Source organism: Salminus brasiliensis, chromosome 17 (assembly GCF_030463535.1).
Source record: "Salminus brasiliensis chromosome 17, fSalBra1.hap2, whole genome shotgun sequence".
In the NCBI taxonomy this organism is placed as follows: Eukaryota; Metazoa; Chordata; class Actinopteri; order Characiformes; family Bryconidae; genus Salminus; species Salminus brasiliensis.
Genome location: NC_132894.1, coordinates 30,003,196 through 30,023,252, shown reverse-complemented (window position 1 = coordinate 30,023,252; position 20,057 = coordinate 30,003,196). Strand labels below are relative to the sequence as shown.

The following is a 20,057-nucleotide window of genomic DNA, read 5'->3' as shown; positions in this document are numbered from 1 at the left end:
TAATATTATCTTTGTGCCCCCTCGCTTCTTTTACCCCAGTCTCAGAAGTTTTATGGAGCTGCTCTATAAACTTAATCATCTGTCCGTCTCTTTGTCTTGGCCCTGACTCAGAAGCAGTGTAGACGAAATCTGTATAATCCTAACAGATGGCTCTTTCTTAGCTCGAAATGATGCGTTGAAGATGATTCCCTGGTCGCAGCACTTCTTAAGCCCCTGCCATGGGTGTTTTAAGGAGCAGTGATGAGTGTGCAGTGACCCCAAGGATGGCCCCCTAGCCTCCTTCGCCTCATACCTCCTTCATGACTGCATGGCACCGAGATTAGCCTGCGTGTCCTCAGCAAGTGGCCAGGGGGCCCGACTTCCAACAACAGCTCTTTTGTTTGCCTGTAAAGTCCTTCTAATGTGATTTGCAACCGCGCACACTCGGCTAGGTTACTAAGTGACCACTAAAACCCCACGCAGCTGCTTCCTGTGTGATGTCAGAGCGCAGCAATGCGCTCGCTCAGAGATCGGGAGGACAGGCCCGAGGGCCGATGGTTACTCGCTCTCTGCAGGGTCCACTCCAGCACGCCTACAGTCCTCAGCAGAGCCTCTAAATTGCTCCCAGCCTCACATAGACTTTATGGTCTTTCCGCACTGGAGTGGGCAGGATTCACTCCGAAACGGGCCCCACCGCATCTGCTTCTGATAAACAGAGCGGCGAAAGGAGTCGAGGTTCATGTAGCTTGCTTTTTGCCCTGAAACTGTGAGGGAGATTCGGCCAACCTTTTTTTTTTTTTTTTTTTTACACAGAAAATAAAGATGCTTACTTTTGTTCTTAGCACTGAAATGAGTGAAGGATTCAGCTTCTTCAGGCATTTAGAGTGGAAACTGTGAAAGTGCAAATGTTGCTAGACCGATGATGCATGGAGCTTTCATTCTAGTAGAAGGATTTGATTTTTTCATGTACTTAAAATGAAGATAATGTGGAAAGTGCGTTCGATTGCTAGCTAGTTGAGGCATGGAGTTTTCACTGTAAGCTCTTAATGTTGCTTGAATGAAGGATTCAGTTTGTTCAGGCACCTGAGATGAATACTTTGCAGAAAGCACTTTGTATTGCTAGGCAGTTGACACATGGAGTTTTTATTCTTGGTGAAGGATTCTGTTTGGACAGGCAGCTGGAATGGAAACAGCTGATGTATGGAGTTTCCATTCTGAGTATTTGATTGAATTCATCGCTTCATTTCTTACCAATCACCTAAGTCAGGTATGGAGATGCACCTTTGCTTTTGGTCATGCAGATGTCTGCTGTACAACATCCAGAGAATTCGATCTTTTCTCTCTAGAGAGGCCGCCCAGGTGCTCGTTCAGTCTCTCGTCACTCGTCACCATCAGGCCCCTGCAACTTATACAGAATGCAGCGGCACGGGTCGTCTTCAATGTCCCTAAATTCAGCCATGTCTCTCCACTGCTGCGTTTTCTTCACTGGCTTCCTATAGCTGCTCCCCGCATCAGATTCAAAACCTTGACTCTGGCCTACAAAGCCAAGAACCAGCCCCTCCGTACATGATTACAATGGTCAAAAGCCCATCTGCACCTAGAGCCCTTCGAGCTTCAAGTACAATTCGGCTCGACCCGCCATCCCTCAAAATCCACGGAAGACAAGCGTCCAGGCTTTTTTCTGTCCTGCACCAAAGCGGTGGAACGAGCTTCCACTGGGTGTCCGAACAGCAGAGTCCAACACTAGTGTCTAAACTTGGAGGTATCTTTGAATTTCAGCCTATTCTAACTAGCTCAGGGTTTTTCTTGGGTAAATAGCAAAGCACTTTTGTAAGTCGCTCTGGATAAGAGTGTCTGCTAAATGCGTAAATGTAAATGTAAATATTTTGGTACACCTATGGTACCTTTTCAGTCCACTAGTAGCTACCTAGCCTGTAGCAGTATAGCAGTCTTGCTGTAGCAATGAGCAAGGGTGGTTCTCTCCTGGTGTATTTATAGGCCCTGACTGCACTGTTGCCTCTGAGCAAAGCTAATTTATTTGCACAAGGGCCTCTGGCTCATTTTGCTTTATGGAAGTGCTATTATTTACAGTCCCTGTGCTCAGCATGTCCACGCATGCCAGAGGTTTAAATCAGCCAGAGGTACTGGACCGGCTGTTGTTGTTGTCAGAATGCCTCTTGCACTTGGGCTTTTGGGCCTTGCCTTTTACTTCTTAAGCTCGTTGGACCCAGTTGTACAGGCCACAGGCTAAGCGTGTGGAGTTCTTCAAGGTCCGTATCAAAGCTCTGCTGAAAAGTGAGGAAAATGCAAGGCAGCTCATCAAAGCCCACTTAAGTGCATTTATCATGCATTTACGAGGACACATAAGACACAGCAGAAGTTCACCTGTGAAAAAAGACTTGCAGCCAATTGTTTTGTTTAAAGCTTGGGCCATATTATTAAAAACTGCATTTTATTTGCTTTTTCAAGTAAGAAGTCGATTTTTTTTTCCAATTACCTGGTCAATTAGTAGACCAGGTAATTGTAATTAGTAGAATGCTGGGAGGATGAGTACTGGCACATGCCTCTTCCGACGCACGGGCAACCAGCCACCGCCTCTGTCCGAACTGCAGCCAGTGCAACATTAACGGTCAAACCACGAGCTCTGAAGAAAGAGCAGGGTACCCAGCTCTGATGCATCGGCTGGCAGGAGACTCCTGCTGCCTACCATCACCCTAGATCTTGGGAGAGAGGAGTCACCCACCCTCCCAGAGATGGCAAGGGTCTGTCATGTTGTGATGTCTGTGACAACCAGACCATGGATAAAAATGATCTAAAGCTTGTTTTTTTTCTGGCGTTAACAGTTTGCTTCACCAAATAAGCACACCTACAGTACATTTTAGTACCCGTTCACCATGACGGGCTCTTAATCTGCGTGTAACTGGACCAGCAAGCTGTTTCCTGTCCCAAGAGCATCAGATCTGGAGAGGGTTCCATGAGGCCCAGCCTTGTGCTTGTCTCCTTGTGTGGTAAGACCACTGCAGCAGGTTTAAATCACAAGCACAGCTGCAAAGTAAACCTCTCCGCACCCGCAGCCCTCCTGCCTGCCTGTGGAGACGAATGGGCCCTAACCTTCTCTTGCCTGGACACCACAAAGACTTCTAGTGGATTGTCCTTTTCTTGCCTTTCCTCCCTTGGTTTTCTCTGTGCCTGAGTGGTTTGTGTTAAATGGTTTTCTCTGGGATTGGGGTTAACCATCCCCACCACTGAATAGACACAGCAGCTTCTGTTTGTTTGGGGGGGGGGTAAGCAGGCAGCTAGAAGGATGACTAAAGCCAAGACTGAGGTTCTCAGACTGGGTATCCGGTTGATGGTGCAGTGCTGGAGATTTCAGTTAATACGGCATGGTACTAAAGATGTTCCTGGGTGCATTGATGGCTACAGACAGTGTTCACCCTGCAGCATTAAGCTCTTCAACATCATAGATTATATTTTGAGTTTGATGGTTTTGCTAGTCTACCAGCTTGACCAGCATATCTATACTGGCACACCGTTAGCAAGTTGGTCCTCTAGCATAACCGATATCACCAAGATGATCACATAGCATGACAGATCTGTGCAACAACGATAGCTTGCAGAAGATTGTCTTGGCTGTATTATTATTCCTCCAGGAGAGGTTATGCAAGTTGTGTAGTGAGAGTTAGAGTATGAGAGTAAGGAACTGAGATGTGGTCCTACACATAAACCTTTTAGGGTTTGAGGAGTTGCGTGCACATACTGCTGCTTTCAGGGCCCAGGAACTGTCTCTACTGTCCAGTGAAGGCTTTCTACTAGATTTTGGAGCGTTACTGTAAAGAATTGATTTGAAAAGCATTAGTGAGGTCAGAATGTTGGATGATCACCACCCCATCTCATCCCCAACTCCTCCCAAAAGTATTGGATAGAGCACCAACCATCATTCCAGTGAACACAGTTCCACTGCTCCACAGCTCAATGCTGGGGAGCTTTATACTCCTCTAGCCCACACCTGGCATTAAGCAGCATGATGCCAATAGGTTCGTGTTCATCTGCTCCAGAGGGTCCTATTCTAATAACAATACTTCTCTACAGGGACTAGACAAGCTCTGTGTGTGCATCTGCACGTCTGTGTAAGCAGTAGGTGTAGCTGAAAGTAGCTGAATGTGTTCATTAGAAGGGGTGTCCACAAACATTTGGGCATATAGTGTATGAACCCATGCTCTTTTGGCGGGGCAGGTCTATAGTCATGTCAGAGTTCACAATTCAGTGTTTCATGCGGGTGCAGTTATCTGGATGAACATCAGGAAACTGAGTGCAGTGTCGCATGTGGATGGAAATCTCGGGTGTGTGTTGGTTCCTGATCACGTGTGCTTATTTTGTTCATCAGAGAGAGTCGGAATGGCCGTGTTGGGAGACAGAGCAGACTGTCCTCTGCTGGCTCGGGGGCCGAGGAGGATGGAATCTTCATCAACTCCACCAGCAGCAAACTTCTGGAGAGAGCCCACGGCATCCTGATGTAAGAGTTGTTTTCTCTGTCCTGTTGAAGTGATAGGTCAGCCAAAAATGTCATGTCTTTCGCTTAGAAACGGACCGAGAGCCAGCCGCTCAGGCAGCCTCGGTTCACTTCTTTGGTGCACCAGAGTTTGAAAGGCTGCGTTCGCACCAACAGCTCAATTTATACCAGGGGTCATTTTGATCGAACCAAAGCAGACAAGTATAAACTAAATTCATTTTGGAGCATTTCTATTTGTCCATTCATCATTGAAATTTCAGTAGAATCTAAGGAACAACTGACAGAGTTAAATTTTGCCAAAATTTGGCACATCAAAAGTTGAGATACATGGTTTTTTTTTTTGGATGACTGTGACAATGTGTAAAATGATGTCATGAATGATGCCATGAAAATTAAACCGTTTACATATATCTTCCACTTCAGCCTACAGCACTTTAGTCCTCCCCATTTACATTCATATGAAAAGGTTTCAGCTTAGACCACATTTAATAAGAGACAACAGATTGCAGCCAATCATATACAGTCTTAAAGGCACAGTAACAGGAATAGGCTGTTTAATTCTAAGGGCTAATGATGGGTTGTGAGTCTGATAACCGGGTCCGCTAACATGCCAGTCCTGGGCCCTTGAGCAAGACACTTAATTCTCCCTGCTCCAGAGGTGAATTGTAGCATTGTACTGTACACATGTGCATTAAGTATATTCACAATAAAGGCCCTTTAAGCAATTTTAAAACCATAGTCTAGAACCTAGAGTTGCTTATAACCAGTTTTCTGTGTATTTTTCCCCCCCGATCAAGGAGGAACAAAAACTACAAGATGAAACCCAGTCTTCCAAAGGTGAGCATCACATAAATGCAGACGTCCTTCTACTTTATTAAGCTGTAATTCCAAATGTTCAATTTTTCATGTATGTTGCTGTCATCTTCCACAGCACCTCCTGGATGTGAAGTCTCTGAAGTACCTGAGTAACCTGACCCTGCATGACCGTATCACCAAATCGCTGCTGCACCTCCACAAAAAGAAGAAACCTCCAAGTATTAGTGCCCAGTTTCAGGTGTGTATTTCCATTACATCTCCGCAGCACAGTGGAATGAACGCTTTAGGCGTGAAAAATGGAAGTCCAGGACTGCTGGCAGGTCTGTCAATATTAAGAGGTTAATTAAACTGAGACATCATCAGCGACTGTTTCAAGTCCATGCTTTGAATCACAGTATTTGGTTTGCGTAGGATGGATCGGTTACAGGGGTTGTTTGTTGTTGTGTCCAATAGCAACATCCTTAGCCACTCGGAGAGTGCATGAACTCATTTAGTGGATAATCAGAGACAGAACAAAGCCAGTCGTTACTCGACTCAGGATGACTCTAATCTGCCATCAGCCCCAGTCTGAACTGTAGAGCCTTTTTGGTGGAGAGAATGTGGAATTCTGTGCGATTCCTCATGCTGATGGTTCCGGCTCATGTTTCCCCCTGCGGAGCAGCAAGCGAGGGAGAGGCGGAGAGCCGTAAACGCCCACGGCTGTCTGCAGCCACGCAGCCTCTGGCAGCAGGCCTGCACAAATGTGTGGATGACTTCATTTCCCACATCCTGTTGTGGGGCTGATTGCTCTCTTTTTGGGAGAGGAGAAAGTGAATTCCTGACCACCAAAATAGACGCTTTTCCTTCCTCCCTCCGTCCAGACACTGGCATACATGCACAGACACTCACAGACACATGCCCAAACACACACACACACACACACGTTGGCCTAAGGTGGAGCATGGCTGTGAGCAGTGTGGCCCAGTTTCTTTGTCCTCAACTTACAGGTTGTAAATCACACTCATTCTGGCTGATAAGTTGCTAAACAAGAAAACAAAAAAAGGTTACATGTGTATTTCTAAAATGCTAAAAATAATTGTAAACATACCAAAGAATGTGTTTATTTATTTTTCATTAAGTTCATTTTAATGTATGAATGAATGAAGTTTTATAAGCCTATTACCTCTGATGTGCTCTTAGATAGCTAAATAGTTTGTAACCGGTTTAGCTTTTACCCTTTGGCCTCATTCGCTTCACACTCGCTTTGGCTTTCTGGAGTTTTAAGGCTAGAAAATTGAGAGTACTTTCCCTTTTGATGTGTGTTTAGCTCCAGTCTGGTTCAGCTGAGGTAGTCCAGTTTGTTTTTGTGGGACCGGATGATGGAGAGAAGAGATGGTTAAAGGCTAGCACCAGCCCTAGCTTTAACTTTTAGCCTAGCACAGATACCACTTTCTGTCGGGTTTGAGCTCCCCTTCTGCGGACAGTGGCTCAGGAAAAGCCACTGGTCTGTGCATAAGCATAAGGTCTGGTTCACGTAGCAACCCATATTCCCATAACTAGCAGAGTCTGGAGGTGATAAGCTGCTCTCCAGTATCAACTCCATCACATTCTCCAGAAGTTGCCGCCAAATTTCACTGTTTCTCCTATTACTTTGTCTAGCACTTTTGTCAGTGGGCGGAGTCAAGACTGTTATGCAACATTTTGGTTTTTTTGGAATTGGCCACTTTTCAGCTGTTTTGTTTGAGGTTCACAGGTTGTCAGTACCATATTCTACCATAACTCCCTACCATGTTCATTACTCCCAGTTTGGCATTCTAGGGTCCTTTTTAAAAGAACAATTTTAAAGCGATAGGGGGATTTAGAGACCTCTCTGGTAAGAACCTGCAGAAGAAAATTGCGGTCTCCTTTTAAAGTGAATTAATCTAAACATTGCACATGTAAAATGTAAATATGTTTTTTTTTGGTTTGATAGTGGGTGAATGAGCAGATGAAGACTGAGTTTGCTGTTCTGATATCTCCATATTCACAGTAGCCTTTGCATTAGCCTCTGTTTGTATCAGCCCCATTAATGGTGCTGGATCTTCTTTTAGAGGCTGCACATGTGACATAAGTACATATAGACATGTAATTTTATATAATAAAATTTTTTATATAATTTTAATATAGATGCAATTTTTTAAATAGTGTTAAAAACTTCAGAGTGGAATATTTGAACACATGCTGCCTTCAAAACAGGCTCCGAATATGTTGCACACGTAAAATGAGCTCACAGCTGAAATGAAGTCTGCCTTCATGATTTAATGTGGGTGATGTCAGCCCCATGGTGTAATGATGTACTTGTGTAATGTCTCTCCATTTTCTCTCTCTAGGCATCTCTTAATAAGCTAATGGAGACTCTTGGTCAGTCCGAGCCCTACTTTGTGAAATGCATCCGATCAAATGCAGAGAAGGTACTTTCACACATCCAGCCCACGTAACAATGCAGTGGGCTCCTAAGACTATGACTATGACTATGACTATGGCTATGATTAAGGTGTGTTGCCAGGAATGTACTGATGTTCTTTTTTTTTGTTGTTTTCCTTCTCTTTTCTTTACATAAGCTGCCCTTGCGTTTTAACGACAGTCTGGTGCTGAGGCAGCTTCGCTACACAGGCATGCTGGAGACTGTTCGGATCCGACAATCAGGATACAGCATCAAGTACACTTTTCAGGTAGTTAGACAATGCAGACACAGACACTGGGTTGCATATGTACGCCCCATGAAAACCTTTAAGCTTTAGAACATATGGAATCATATTGTGAAATGTAATTAATAGAAACTCAGCACATTAGCTGCAAATAATTAGAACATAATTGGAGGGGTTTGAGAGGAGCTTACCTAAACCTCAGACATTTAGTTTAGTTTGCTCTTGATATCTGAAGTGAGTGGGACCACTGCTCTCTGGGCCCTTTAGAAATGAGAGTCTGGCAGGGGATTTATCTCAGTAGAATTAGAAATCAGCCGCTCCGCTGTCCGCAAAATAATTTACCATTAAAACAACTGCCAGCATCACCAGGCCAGGCCGTCCTGTTACAAAGTTAGAACATCCTCAGAATGTATGAAAACAAGGACACACACTCCGACAAGCACACTCTAAAAGGGTCTTTACAAATATGAGCCATTCACTTTTTCCTCTGTTAAGGGGTTTGTATTGGTGGTGTCATGTCCTGTGTCCTTTCGTGACCATGGTATCCAAGGCTGAAATCATTGTTTCCAGTTTGACCTCTTCCTTGCATAGGTGTGGTCAGTAAGTGCTGAGTTTTTGTTGCTGTTGTTTCATAGTGCTTGAAGACTGAAAGTTGTGGGTCACTAATAAAAACAGCAAAAAGCTGAATGGTGCCCTCTGCTCTCATGCTGCAGGAATCTAAACAATTAGCTACAAGACTCTGTCCTATCCAACAGCACTTATTAAAACTATTGGTGGGGGGGGGGGGGGGATACTATTGGAAGTCCCCTCAGTCTCGTGGCCAAGTGACTCTTCAATAGCTGAATTAAATAGTCTTCTTGTCCAGTACTTCCCCCAGTATGTGAGTGGGGTGCAGCCTTTTATTGGTCAATGTCTGGACAGTGTGCTCACCTTAGCAGTCTGGGCCTCTACAAAGCCTCTCTGTTATCTGTAATGAATGTGGTCTGGGATAATTACATACACAGAGCACCGGTTTCCCATGCTTTCCTACCCCCTGCCGTCTACGGCTTGTGTTCCCCTCTTGGATTGGATAAATGTTTTTTCCAATGATATGCCTATATGTATAATCCACTGCTAGGCATTATGGCTCTTAACATAAATAGAGATATTGAGGTACACTTATGAGGTATGAGGTATCTCAGATGTAAACAAGAGCCCTTCTAATAGTGTTATTTTCCTCTTGTTTGCCCATCAGGAGTTTGTTCGTCACTTTCATGTGATGCTGCCAGAGGAACTCAGACCCACACAGGAGGGCATCAGGCGCTACCTTGGCCGGATGGACCTCACGCCCGATGGCTTCCAAGTGGGCCACACTATGGTATGATCCTGACAATAAGTAATGATGCACACTGTATTTAAAATGTTAATTTGGAAAAATGTTAACACTACTGTATTGTGTTCATCTTTTTGACTTTTTAAGTCATATTTAATGTATCTGAGGTTTGTGCAACAGATACAGTCCACCAAAACAATGTGTCAAATTTTTATTATATTAAAAATGGAAATATGAAGACAATAAGTGATTTAGAATGAAGTTATATAAAAGTAAACTCAATTAATCAACCTTCTTTTTCAATAGGAAGTAGATTGAGGGGGACCCTCATTTTCAAAGTAGCCAAGCTTTTATAATCAACCAGAATAGAAAAAACTTTAACTAACTTAAACTTAACTAAACTAGTTAACTTTATTAAAAGGGCAAAACAATTAAAATAATATGAAATTAACAGAGCATTGATTTGGAAATTAGGGTTTAATTATTAATAAAAATAATAAAAGAAACAATAGAAAATTTAATAAACCAAAATGAAACAAGTGAAAATCTGAAAAATAAAATGTTAAAATTCGACATGCACAACATATGATATGATACCTTCTAGTTCTCATTTCACATGCCACATACTGGAGTAATTGGTACCATAAGCTGTCATATTTAATAGCACACACCAGATATAGAGGCAAAAAATCACTATCATCCACAAATTTGAGTGACTTTGCTTTTATTAAACATGATGCAATTTATTATTTATAGTAATTGGGGGCAAATATACAGTTCTAATTTATAAAAAGGTTTCTGCTGTTGGAAGTCCCCTCAGCCTCTTGGCCTCAGTAGGTATTCAGCTTTTGCAAATTATACCATTTACTAGTACTGTGAGTTTATGGAAATAAACAAATGGAAAAATCCCATTTTTTTTTAAGACTAATACAGAGACTAATACAATGTAATAGCATAATGGACTGACACCTATCATCACCCATCAGCTGCTACCTACAGTTGTAGTGCACTTAATGTAGTTACTGTACACTGCCTCTCTGTATAAAAAATATTCGGACAGTACTATAGAATATATGCAAAAATTATATCATTAAACATAATTTGTCATAATTAACAATATTATCAGTTACAGGGCAAAATGTCTATGTGATAGAAGATATTAATAGAGACATGCCAAAGCTCTGTGCTACCTGTAGGACGACACACTGCCCACTCTTATTAGTAGTGATACCGCAGAATGTGGTGCATGCAGTTTGGAATGTGACTGCCTTTGGTAATGTATGTATGTATGTATGTATGTGTGTGTGTGTGTGTGTGTGTGTGTGTGTGTGTGTGTGTGTGTGTGTGTGTGTGTGTGTGTGTGTGTGTGTGTGTGTGTGTGTGTGTGTGTGTTAGGTATTCCTGCGTGAGGTGGAGCGTCAGCGACTGCAGGACCTACTTCATCAGGAGGTGCTAAGGAGGATAGTGGGTCTCCAGCGCAGATTCCGAGCCTTGCTGGAGAGGAAGAATTTCCTCAGGATGCGACAAGCTGCCTGCCTCATCCAGGTACTGTTACTCAGACTCTGTCACTGTAAGCCGCACTCTCCCCAGCCTTACTCTAGCACAGTGACTTCCCTGCTTACTGGAGATTATAAATTATTATACATGATCTTGCTGGTTTTTTATTTTGCTTTGGTTATCTAGAGGTCTGACCTGTATTGTTTTTCAGGCTTTATGCATCTGTGTGACATTTTGGCATTTGAACCTTTTTAGAAGTTTTGTGTGTTAAAAAAAGCTTTTCAGCATTTCGGTTTCTGCTACTTCGCTCATGAAGAAGGCCTAAAGATGCAAAGAGCTTTTTTAATGGAACAAAAAATAATATGCTCAATGCAGAAATCTTAAGCAGGGGGAGGACCAGTGAAATGTAAAATGTGTGAGCCTTAATAATAAACGCTTCTGAGTTAAGTGTTATGAGAATGTCAGACCTGAGATGAAAGCAAATCGTTTCAAGCATTTTCTTTTTTAAATTTCTGTAACAGTGCTGGAAATATTGATGGTAAAAGCCATACTTGCAGCAGTTCAGATTATAGCGATTCGTCCTATAAAATGAAATAAAAAATAAAAGCTAATAAATACCAATTTTTTAAAAAGGCAAATTAAATTATTAAGAATTTTCTCAACACATTTGACATAAAACAAAGTCCAGCTGTGTGCTGTCACTTACCAGATCTCACATTCTTATTGTATGGGCTTTATGTGCAGGACTGGTGGCGGAGCTGCCAGGCCAGGCAGAGGGACGAGCAACTGGAGTACGATCATAACGTCCAGCAGGGAGCAGCAGTGTTTCTTCAGTCAGTCTGGCGAGGGTTCAGAGAACGCCGCAGATTCTTGCTATGGAGGGAAGCGGTCCTCGTCATCCAGAGGAGCTGGAGAGTGTGCTGCTATCGCCGGGGTCGAGCTGCTCTCACGATCCAGGCCGCCTGGAGAAGCCACAAGGCTAGGAAGCGCTACCTCCTGCTACGACACATGGTCATTCTACTCCAAGCGGCATGCAGAGGCTATTTGGCTAGGCAGAGGTAAGCTACTGCCCTCACTACAGAGGGTTGCTTTGTTTGGCCATATTGCTTAATAATACAGGCAGTTCGTTGAACTCTGAAATGGCCTGGATCAGTCCAATCCATAACCTAAGCTTGTTCATGCCCAGATCTTACTGGTAGTCAGCCAAGCAGAAATCTCCTGATTCGCTCATTGCTAATATTACACAAACACTCCAGCACTAAGTAGGAGCAGTGTGTTTGGGGTAAAAGTGTAGAATTGTCTCAGAGTTGCACATCGAGTGGCCTGAGAGCTGTTAAACTCTTCATTCGTTGGATTGAGGCTCAGTTTGATTTGATTTCATGTGTTTTTCTTTGTGTTCTGGTAATTATGTGTGTAGCCTCGCAGAGGTTTACTCCTTCGACAGCCTTTCTATTTTCTTTCAAATCTGTAGGTTCAGAGAACTAAGAGAGCAGAAGCTGAAGGATACTCAGGTGCTGAATGGACAGGTAAGCCCATCTCCCGAAGAAGAAAAGCTTAGGATCATGGGCCTGGACCTGAGCACGTGGGAGGACCGCTCTTGCGAGGAGCGGGAGAGGAGCCTACAGCGCCTCAGCAAGTTGGAGGCCTCTCAGGAGGAGCCACACAGTGAGGCTTTAGAGGAGACGCAGTGGAGGGACAAAGATGTAAGGGCAGAAGAAGAAGCCGCAGCACGGCCGGCGGCTCAGGTGGTGGTCCGAGAGAGATCAAGGACGCTGGACGATTCTAGTCAGAAGACGCGGGCCAAGCGGGAGAGCCGGCGGATGCGGGAGCTGGAGCAGGCAAAGTTTAGCTTGGAGCTGCTAAAGGTACGTTCCACACAGGAGTTTGAGGAGAGACGCTGGTCTATAGAGCTTCCCAGCGAAGGTGTCCAGTCTCCTCAGGGCACCCCAGACAGCCAAAGCTCCAAAGGCAGCTTTGAGCTCCTTAGTATGGATGACTATCCCAAAGAGAGGGCACCATATGCTGAAGCTGAGGACCTTGGCTCTCTATCTTCTGCACCAGAAGAAAATGTGTTCTGCAGCAGTGCCACATCTGTTCTTCCTCAGGATCCTCTAGCACCCGGAAGTCATGAAAAAGAACCAGCCATTCAACCTGTGCTTCCAAAACTTGAGAACTCACTTCCGACCTTCTACATTCCTCCAGTAGAGGGCAGCTCAAATGTCACAAAGCCCAGTGTGGATAGAGCATCCTTGACCGCTCAGCCTGAGAGCCCTGCAAAGACTTTGAAGGATAGAAGAGAATCCTCGCGTAGGCCTGTGGTGGTGGTCATCAGCATGCAGAAGGAAACCTTACTTAATGAAGGAAGCATAAAGCTCCCAGAACTCAGAGACAGCTCTGCTCAGACCAGCGAGCCCCCAAGCCCAGTGCAGGGCAGCGAAAGTGACGGCAGCCTTGCCGTGCTGGAGAGGCTAGAGAAGCTGAACGAGGAGAAGCTGGAACGGCAGAAGCAGCAGCAGCAACAAAAGGAGAAGGAGATGATGGAGCAGATTCGGCAGCAGAAGGAGATGCTGGAGAAACAGCGCAAGTGTTTCGCCCAGAGTGAGCGGGAGATGTTTGAGAAGCAAAGGGGAGAGGCCCTGCAGAGGATTGAGCAGAGCAGGCTGGAAACCTCTGCAGGGACAGCAGAGCGGTCCAGCTCGGTCAGCATGGATAGAGGGCCTGCTCCCATAGCCCAGCCTGAGCCGGATCTAGTCTCTTCACCCCAGGTTCAAAGCAGACAACCCACGCCCTCCACAGTGAGAGAAAGGCCAAAAGACAGACGCACTGTGCCAGATGGATGGGCCCCAAAACTTACCCTGGAGTCTCGAGATGGTGCAGCTAAAGGGAGCCCACATAAGAAGCCCCCTGCTCCCCTAAGTGTCAACATCAACATGGCAGAGAGGCCTGGGAGTATATTCTTCTCGCCTAAGGACAAGGCTTCCTTCTCAAAGTAAGTTTTTTGAAGCTTTTGACTCTCCATAGGGTGCTGTCATTCACAATAGTGTAGAAACCGGTTTCATGGAAACGTAACAACCAAACTCCTTGCAGATTTGAAAAGCAATTCACCAGTCAAGGGAAGGCACCAGGAGTTCAGAAGGAGGCCGTCCCCTCAGATTTCAAATCCATGAAAGCACCGAAAGGTCGTGAGGTGAGAAAAATAAGCCATAATCTCACATTTGACACCACCAACCCATGTTAACTGGGTGTAGGCTTTCAAAAACCCCAGGAACTGTTATGATTTTATTCCTTGCGTGTGCATTTTTCTATGTAATGTAATCTTGTAAGACGAGAGCATTGTGGGCCACAGGAACACACACTTGTGGTAAACAACTTTTCATAAAAGGTTGGGGGGGGTTGTCAGAGGAGCGTTTTTATACTTGTGTTGTTATTGTTTGGTTGATCAGGTTGGCAGACCAGGCCATAAAAAAGCCCGCATGGCGCGGACGCGCTCAGACTTCCTGACCCGCGGTTCAAATGCCCCGGGGGAGGGGGAGTCAGAGGAGGAAGAGTATGATGAGACCCCTCTGTCTCTTGGCCCACCCCTCCCTAAGCAGGACTCAGAGGGGGGGACACTAGAGGCTTGTCACAGTGACTCGGAAATGGTAATTAAAACGGTCTGCGCTCCCCCAAAGCAGGCCCAACCCCAGCAGCGTGGCCTCTCTCTACAGCTAACCCCTCAGAACCTCCTGATAGACCTCTATACTCACCACTCAAGATGCTGCAAGCACTGTAGATTCTACAATGTTTACTGTAATTTGGGAAACCCCTTTTGAAAACCCTCCTTATCTGTGATGGCAGTTAGATTTGCTCATTTATTTCCATGTGTCCTCCTGCTTTTTTGCACATGTCTGTATTAGAGGAGAAAATTTTTGGATACCCACTGGTAAAAACCTTTTATTGCGTATTTTATTGTCGTATCCAGTCATCATTTTTCAATTGCTAATTTTAACTTAAATGAGGCACAGACAAGAGGTTTCAGCCACACAGATTTGGATAAGCCCTCTCAGAAGTGTTTTCCCATCAAGATATTAAAAAAAAAAAAAAAAAAAACATGTTCTGCGTTTTAACCCACACTGTGCTTTGCATTCTGATTATTGCGCTAGACTAGACAGTAACAGCCACGCTAGCTTCAGGATGCCTGCGTTCCGCAGTCCGGACCTCCGCTGTCCACAGATTCTGCTCACCCACCTTGTATAATGATCACTGCATGCTTTAGGCACCAGCTTTTCTCTCTTTTTCCTTTTTCTCTCACCAGTAGAGCCTACCCTCAGCGCGAGGAGCAGGACGTCTGCAGCCGCCTTGGCTGTTCCCTCACACTGTAGCTTCTTTCATTACCTCTCACAAGTCCTAGCTTTTCTTTTTTTCCACTTATTGTGAGAAGCTCTTTCTCTCATGTGCACTTCACTGTTTCACTTTTTAAGTGTTCAGATGTGTTATGTATATTGAGTCATTCAGCAAGTCAGGTATGATTCATTTCCATGTTGCAGTTTTCACTTAATAAATGAAATGAAGAAAGAAATAATGCACAACATGGAAGATATGTTAATGGAAAATATTTTTCCCACCTCAGGCAGAAAGTCCTTATTAATATTATCCTTTTATACAGACGCATATTCACAGTTAAACGTTACGGGGTGGTAAATTTCACTCTAAAATAGCCACAGTTCATGTGGTCAGGTTCCTGACCTAGTACACATGCCAGTCAATTAGAAATATAGTTTTTGTCTTAATAGTGTAATAATGTTTATAGAAAACAGTTGGGTTGAACCTTTCGGACCCTGACTAACATAAAAAACTGAAAGAAAGAAAAAAATCTCATATGGGCTCATATGATGTCATGTCCTCTCTCTTCTTGTGATGTTATTTCAAGCAACAGTGCATTAAAACAAATTATTGTGGTGGGGTGGTAAGTTAAATTAAAGGGGTGTGCATGAAGTGTTTTACACAAAATAAGGTTTTGTTTAATAAAATATTTTGGAAATATATGTAAACAGGGACACATATAATCCCAAAAGTAAATAACATTTGATTAATAAAATAATAATAGTAATAAGTTAACATTTATTTTGTGATATTTTAGATGCAATGGAATGTGCTAGTCGATACAGGCATGTGAAAATAGCCATGTACTGATGAAGAATACTGTCCCACTCGTTCATTATGATAAAAACCCTTGTATTGTATTGTAGTTTTTAGGTTTGGAAACACACTTCAACACATTTTCTTTGTGCTTATTGCATCTTATCAAACCCATTTCAGAGAATGACTCATAAATAAATGTATTATAGGAACTGTAGTATTGGTTAAATTGTCTGACTAGAAACGCTAGAATCTGCTGACAGAAGATGTAGTCTGGTGAAGAAAATGTAAAAATGCAACAAAAAAACATGTTTATAAATGGGCTTGTTTTCCTTTGTTATATCCCCAACAGGGACTGACTTAACTATGATCAATTCACCCTTTTTCACTTTTTTAAAACGGCTGCTTTAACTTTTACTACATTTTTCAGCCGTCCACACCCACTGAGGAGCAGAAGAGGATGCACAAAACCATGTCGTCCGGGGACCTTGGAAAGAGTGAAAACCTGAGAAAGAATTCCCAGGGAGATGGAAGGTGTTTATAAATGAATACCATCTTATTATTCCTTCAGTTATATAATATTTATTCACACAGTTATATAACCGAGATAAACAGCACTAGGACTTTTTAAGCTAGTGTCCTTTAACTTTGAGGAAGTATATATGTAAAGTAAATATGTTTTTTTTCCCTCAGGGTTCGGGGTAAGATGCGGTTCTGGGGGAAGACGAAGCAGGCGGATAAGAAGTCGTCCAGAGAGAGGCTGGTGTGTGGCAGCGACACCCTGGATGGAGACTACGCCGATACGGCGCTCCTCGTGGCTGAAGGTAAAAGAAAGGGGCTTTAGGTCTTCTGATCATCTGTCTTTGGCATCTGCTCTGTTTGGAAGATGACAGGGTTTTTTTTGTTGTTTTTTTGTCTGTCCACAGGAGAGTACCTGTCCCCTCCGCACAGCCCTGACCTCAGCAGCCAGCGGGAGTTTAAGGAGAACAAGGAACCGTCGCCCAAAGTAAAACGCCGGCGCAGCGTGAAGATCAGCAGCGTGGCTCTAGAACCCGCCCAGTGGCAGAACGATGCGCTGCAGATCCTCACGTGTGCCAGTGACTACAGGAGCATGAATGAGTTCCTTATGAAGAAGGTAGGTAGAGTGCAACTCCCTCCAGTGTCCTCCAAGGGACATTTCAATAATTTTTCTAAATCATGATAAATCAAAAATCAAGATGTAATGATGAAAATCTTACAGGCTGATTTGTTGTGAAATGGTATGTTGTATAGAAAATTACAGACTCTTTACAGACACTTTTAAAAGGGTGGTGATGGGAACCAGGAGTCAATTATAGCTATTTTTGTTTCTATCCAAAATATCTAGTGAACACATCTACTGATGTTTTAAGTCATGTAAGTCAGGTATCAGGAGTCAGAAATGTAATTTATGCATTTAAAGCAGCAGTAAATTACTTCAGAATCAGAATCAGAATCTCTTTATTTCACCAAGTATGTTACACATACAAGGAATTTGTCTTGGTGAGAGCAACACGTATGACAAGTAACAAAAAAACACAGAACACAGTCTTAAACTAAAGGAAAAATGACACTAAACAATAAATAGGGTAGGGGATAAATTAAAAAAGTAAAAAGTACTACTTAATGACAGAACAACTTAGCCTGACGGGGTGGTAGGTCAAACGGAAAATTCCTTGTACCTTTTTTGCCGTGAATGTTTTGAAAATTATTTTATTTAAATATATAAAATATATATCTCAGATCTATCACTTACTAATATCGAAGGCAGAGGTTCCCAACCTTTTGCAACTCGTAGCCACCTTAACCAACTACAGAACATTCTGCTGCCCATGCGAAAATGTATTGACCATTAAAAATCTAAACAAATACAGAACAACCCAGTGTAGCCTGGCAGATTTTTTGATAATGTAATCACTCAACAAAATAAACTCTACAAAGCTGAGGATACTGTAAAGTTATAAACTGAAGACTGTCTCAGCGTTAAGCCTGATCCTGTATTTGGTCTTACCAACATAAAAATCCAGTTTCACAAATAGACGATGTGGGAAACGCCATCAGAAATCTTACTGCCTTTTCCGAAATATCTGGATACTCTGGTCAAACAATTGGTAAAACTCCCACAATATACTCTGCCAGACCATTCAGCGTCCTCAACCTAAATGGTTTATTGTTGTAAATAATTTACATTATATTGGTCATGTCCTAAATTACGTTTGTTAAAATATGTTGGAAAGATTTTTACTTTGCAAATCAGGAACAGAAATTAATAAATGTTTGGCCAGCAGCACCCCAGCTGTACCGCTGCGGCCCACTGGGGGGCGGTGGTTCACAGGTTGAAAACCCACTGGTCTAATGTATAAGGGAAGTGTATTAGTCTTTTAATGTAATAGCTCTTAGAGACATTAAACATTACAGACGTCTGGTACCATTCACCAGCACCAAAATGTTAAAAACTTAATTGGAAGAAAACGGGAAACATTTGCCAAATTATAGAAAAAAAAGGAAAGAAAATGTTGCTTTCTGTGATTAAGTTTGGTATCATTTTCCACAAGCATTTCCGCACCTCAGGCTACATTTGTGGAAGAATCAAGTCAGAGACCCTACCCAACATTTTCAGCTAATATTGGCCCAGTATCAGTACTGGGTATGAAATGTCTTTTCCATGCCATCTCTGAATGTTTGTGTCTCACCTCATGGTTCACAGATCAGTGATTTGGATACAGAGGACAGTAAGAAAGACACCATGGTGGACGTCGTCTTCAAAAAGGCGCTGAAGGAATTCCGCGTGAACATTTTCAACTCCTACTCCACAGCTTTGGCTGTGAGTAATCTGAATGTTCTTCTGTTAAAGCATGAATCATTTAACACTCAGAACATGCTGTGCTATTTCAGGATCTAAATCCTACTGAACCGGTGCATAAATTCTAATTTGTCCTTGAAAGTGTTTGAGCTTGACCTTGATGTCATTTTTTTATTTGTATTTTTTTCCCCTCGATGTGTGCAGATGGATGATGGAAAAAGTATCCGCTATAAGGATCTGTACGCACTGTTCGAGCAGATCCTGGAGAAGACCATGCGTCAGGAGCAGAGAGACTGGAGCGAGTCGCCTGTTAAAGTGTGGGTGAACACCTTTAAAGTGTTCTTGGATGAGTTTATGACCGAGTACAAACCGCTGGACAGCAGCATGAGCAAGGTATGCCACCTAGCCTTTGCAAATGTTTGGACACTCTGTGTATTGTACATATGTCATTTTAGATAGTATTAAATTGCATTATTTATGATTTATTTTTGGGGGGTATTAGAATTTTACAATATGGGCCAGGTTCAGATCTAAACCACATCTACACGGATATATAATAGAGATTTACGTTTAGTTGAAGGGTGCACTCAATCTATGCATAGGAAATGTTTTATTTTATTATTTATTTATTTATTTGTTTGTTTGTTTAAAATGCATATATTTTATTTATTGGCAGAGAAATGTCATATTTAGTGTGTATTCACTTAAAAAGCAACACAATGTGTAACATGTTATTCTATTATGCGAGTAAATTTGTATGCTTGTCTCTATTGCAGGCCCCTAAACCAGACCGCAAGAAGAGAAGGAAAAAGGACTCTGACATTGTGAGTGTGATCATAAACTGCACATTATGCATTGTTACCCAAGGCTGTTTTATTATTTACTTGTGTGATTTCATATTTCTGCTTATTTCTTGTGACAACGCTTCTGTCTTTCTCCAGGTGGAGGAGCACAACGGCCACATTTTCAAGTCCACTCAGTACAGCATTCCCACATACTGCGAGTATTGCTCCTCCCTCATCTGGATGATGGACAGAGCGTGCGTCTGCAAACGTGAGTTCATGTCCTCGGTCCCGAGACTCCTCACCAAAATGGCCCTGACCTCAATTTAACATAATCAGATTGTTTACCGCCGAAGCCATGCCTTCTTAAGGGCATTCTGCTCCGTTTCTGGACAGTTTGGCTTTGTCAGGCAGGATGTTTTCCGCAAATCTGCCATGTTACAGTGTGAGGAATGTTGGCTTCGGCTGGAAACGTGGGCTTTCTACGCGTTGTTTGACTTTTCCCTGAGATGTGCGTGAGTAATGAGGTTGGGTTTAAAAAATGAGACTCACTGAG

At 43.1% G+C, this 20,057-nt stretch overlaps 1 protein-coding gene across 6 annotated transcripts in view; it reads left to right on the top strand.

The window, feature by feature from the left end:
- Positions 1–20,057, top strand: part of myo9aa (myosin IXAa) — a 131,047-nt gene that overhangs the window by 101,847 nt on the left and 9,143 nt on the right. For 5 of the 6 annotated variants that reach the window (XM_072660959.1, XM_072660961.1, XM_072660960.1 and 2 more), the window contains 18 exons: positions 4,364–4,492; positions 5,287–5,326; positions 5,421–5,543; positions 7,654–7,734; positions 7,885–7,995; positions 9,206–9,328; positions 10,679–10,828; positions 11,525–11,838; positions 12,252–13,769; positions 13,868–13,967; positions 14,224–14,421; positions 16,329–16,432; positions 16,592–16,722; positions 16,825–17,033; positions 18,624–18,740; positions 18,924–19,112; positions 19,496–19,543; positions 19,661–19,772. In XM_072660959.1, coding sequence (XP_072517060.1) covers positions 4,364–4,492; positions 5,287–5,326; positions 5,421–5,543; positions 7,654–7,734; positions 7,885–7,995; positions 9,206–9,328; positions 10,679–10,828; positions 11,525–11,838; positions 12,252–13,769; positions 13,868–13,967; positions 14,224–14,421; positions 16,329–16,432; positions 16,592–16,722; positions 16,825–17,033; positions 18,624–18,740; positions 18,924–19,112; positions 19,496–19,543; positions 19,661–19,772 — 3,797 coding nt within the window. The remainder of the gene's footprint in view (positions 1–4,363; positions 4,493–5,286; positions 5,327–5,420; positions 5,544–7,653; positions 7,735–7,884; positions 7,996–9,205; positions 9,329–10,678; positions 10,829–11,524; positions 11,839–12,251; positions 13,770–13,867; positions 13,968–14,223; positions 14,422–16,328; positions 16,433–16,591; positions 16,723–16,824; positions 17,034–18,623; positions 18,741–18,923; positions 19,113–19,495; positions 19,544–19,660; positions 19,773–20,057) is intronic. The other variant, XM_072660962.1, reaches the window with a different exon arrangement.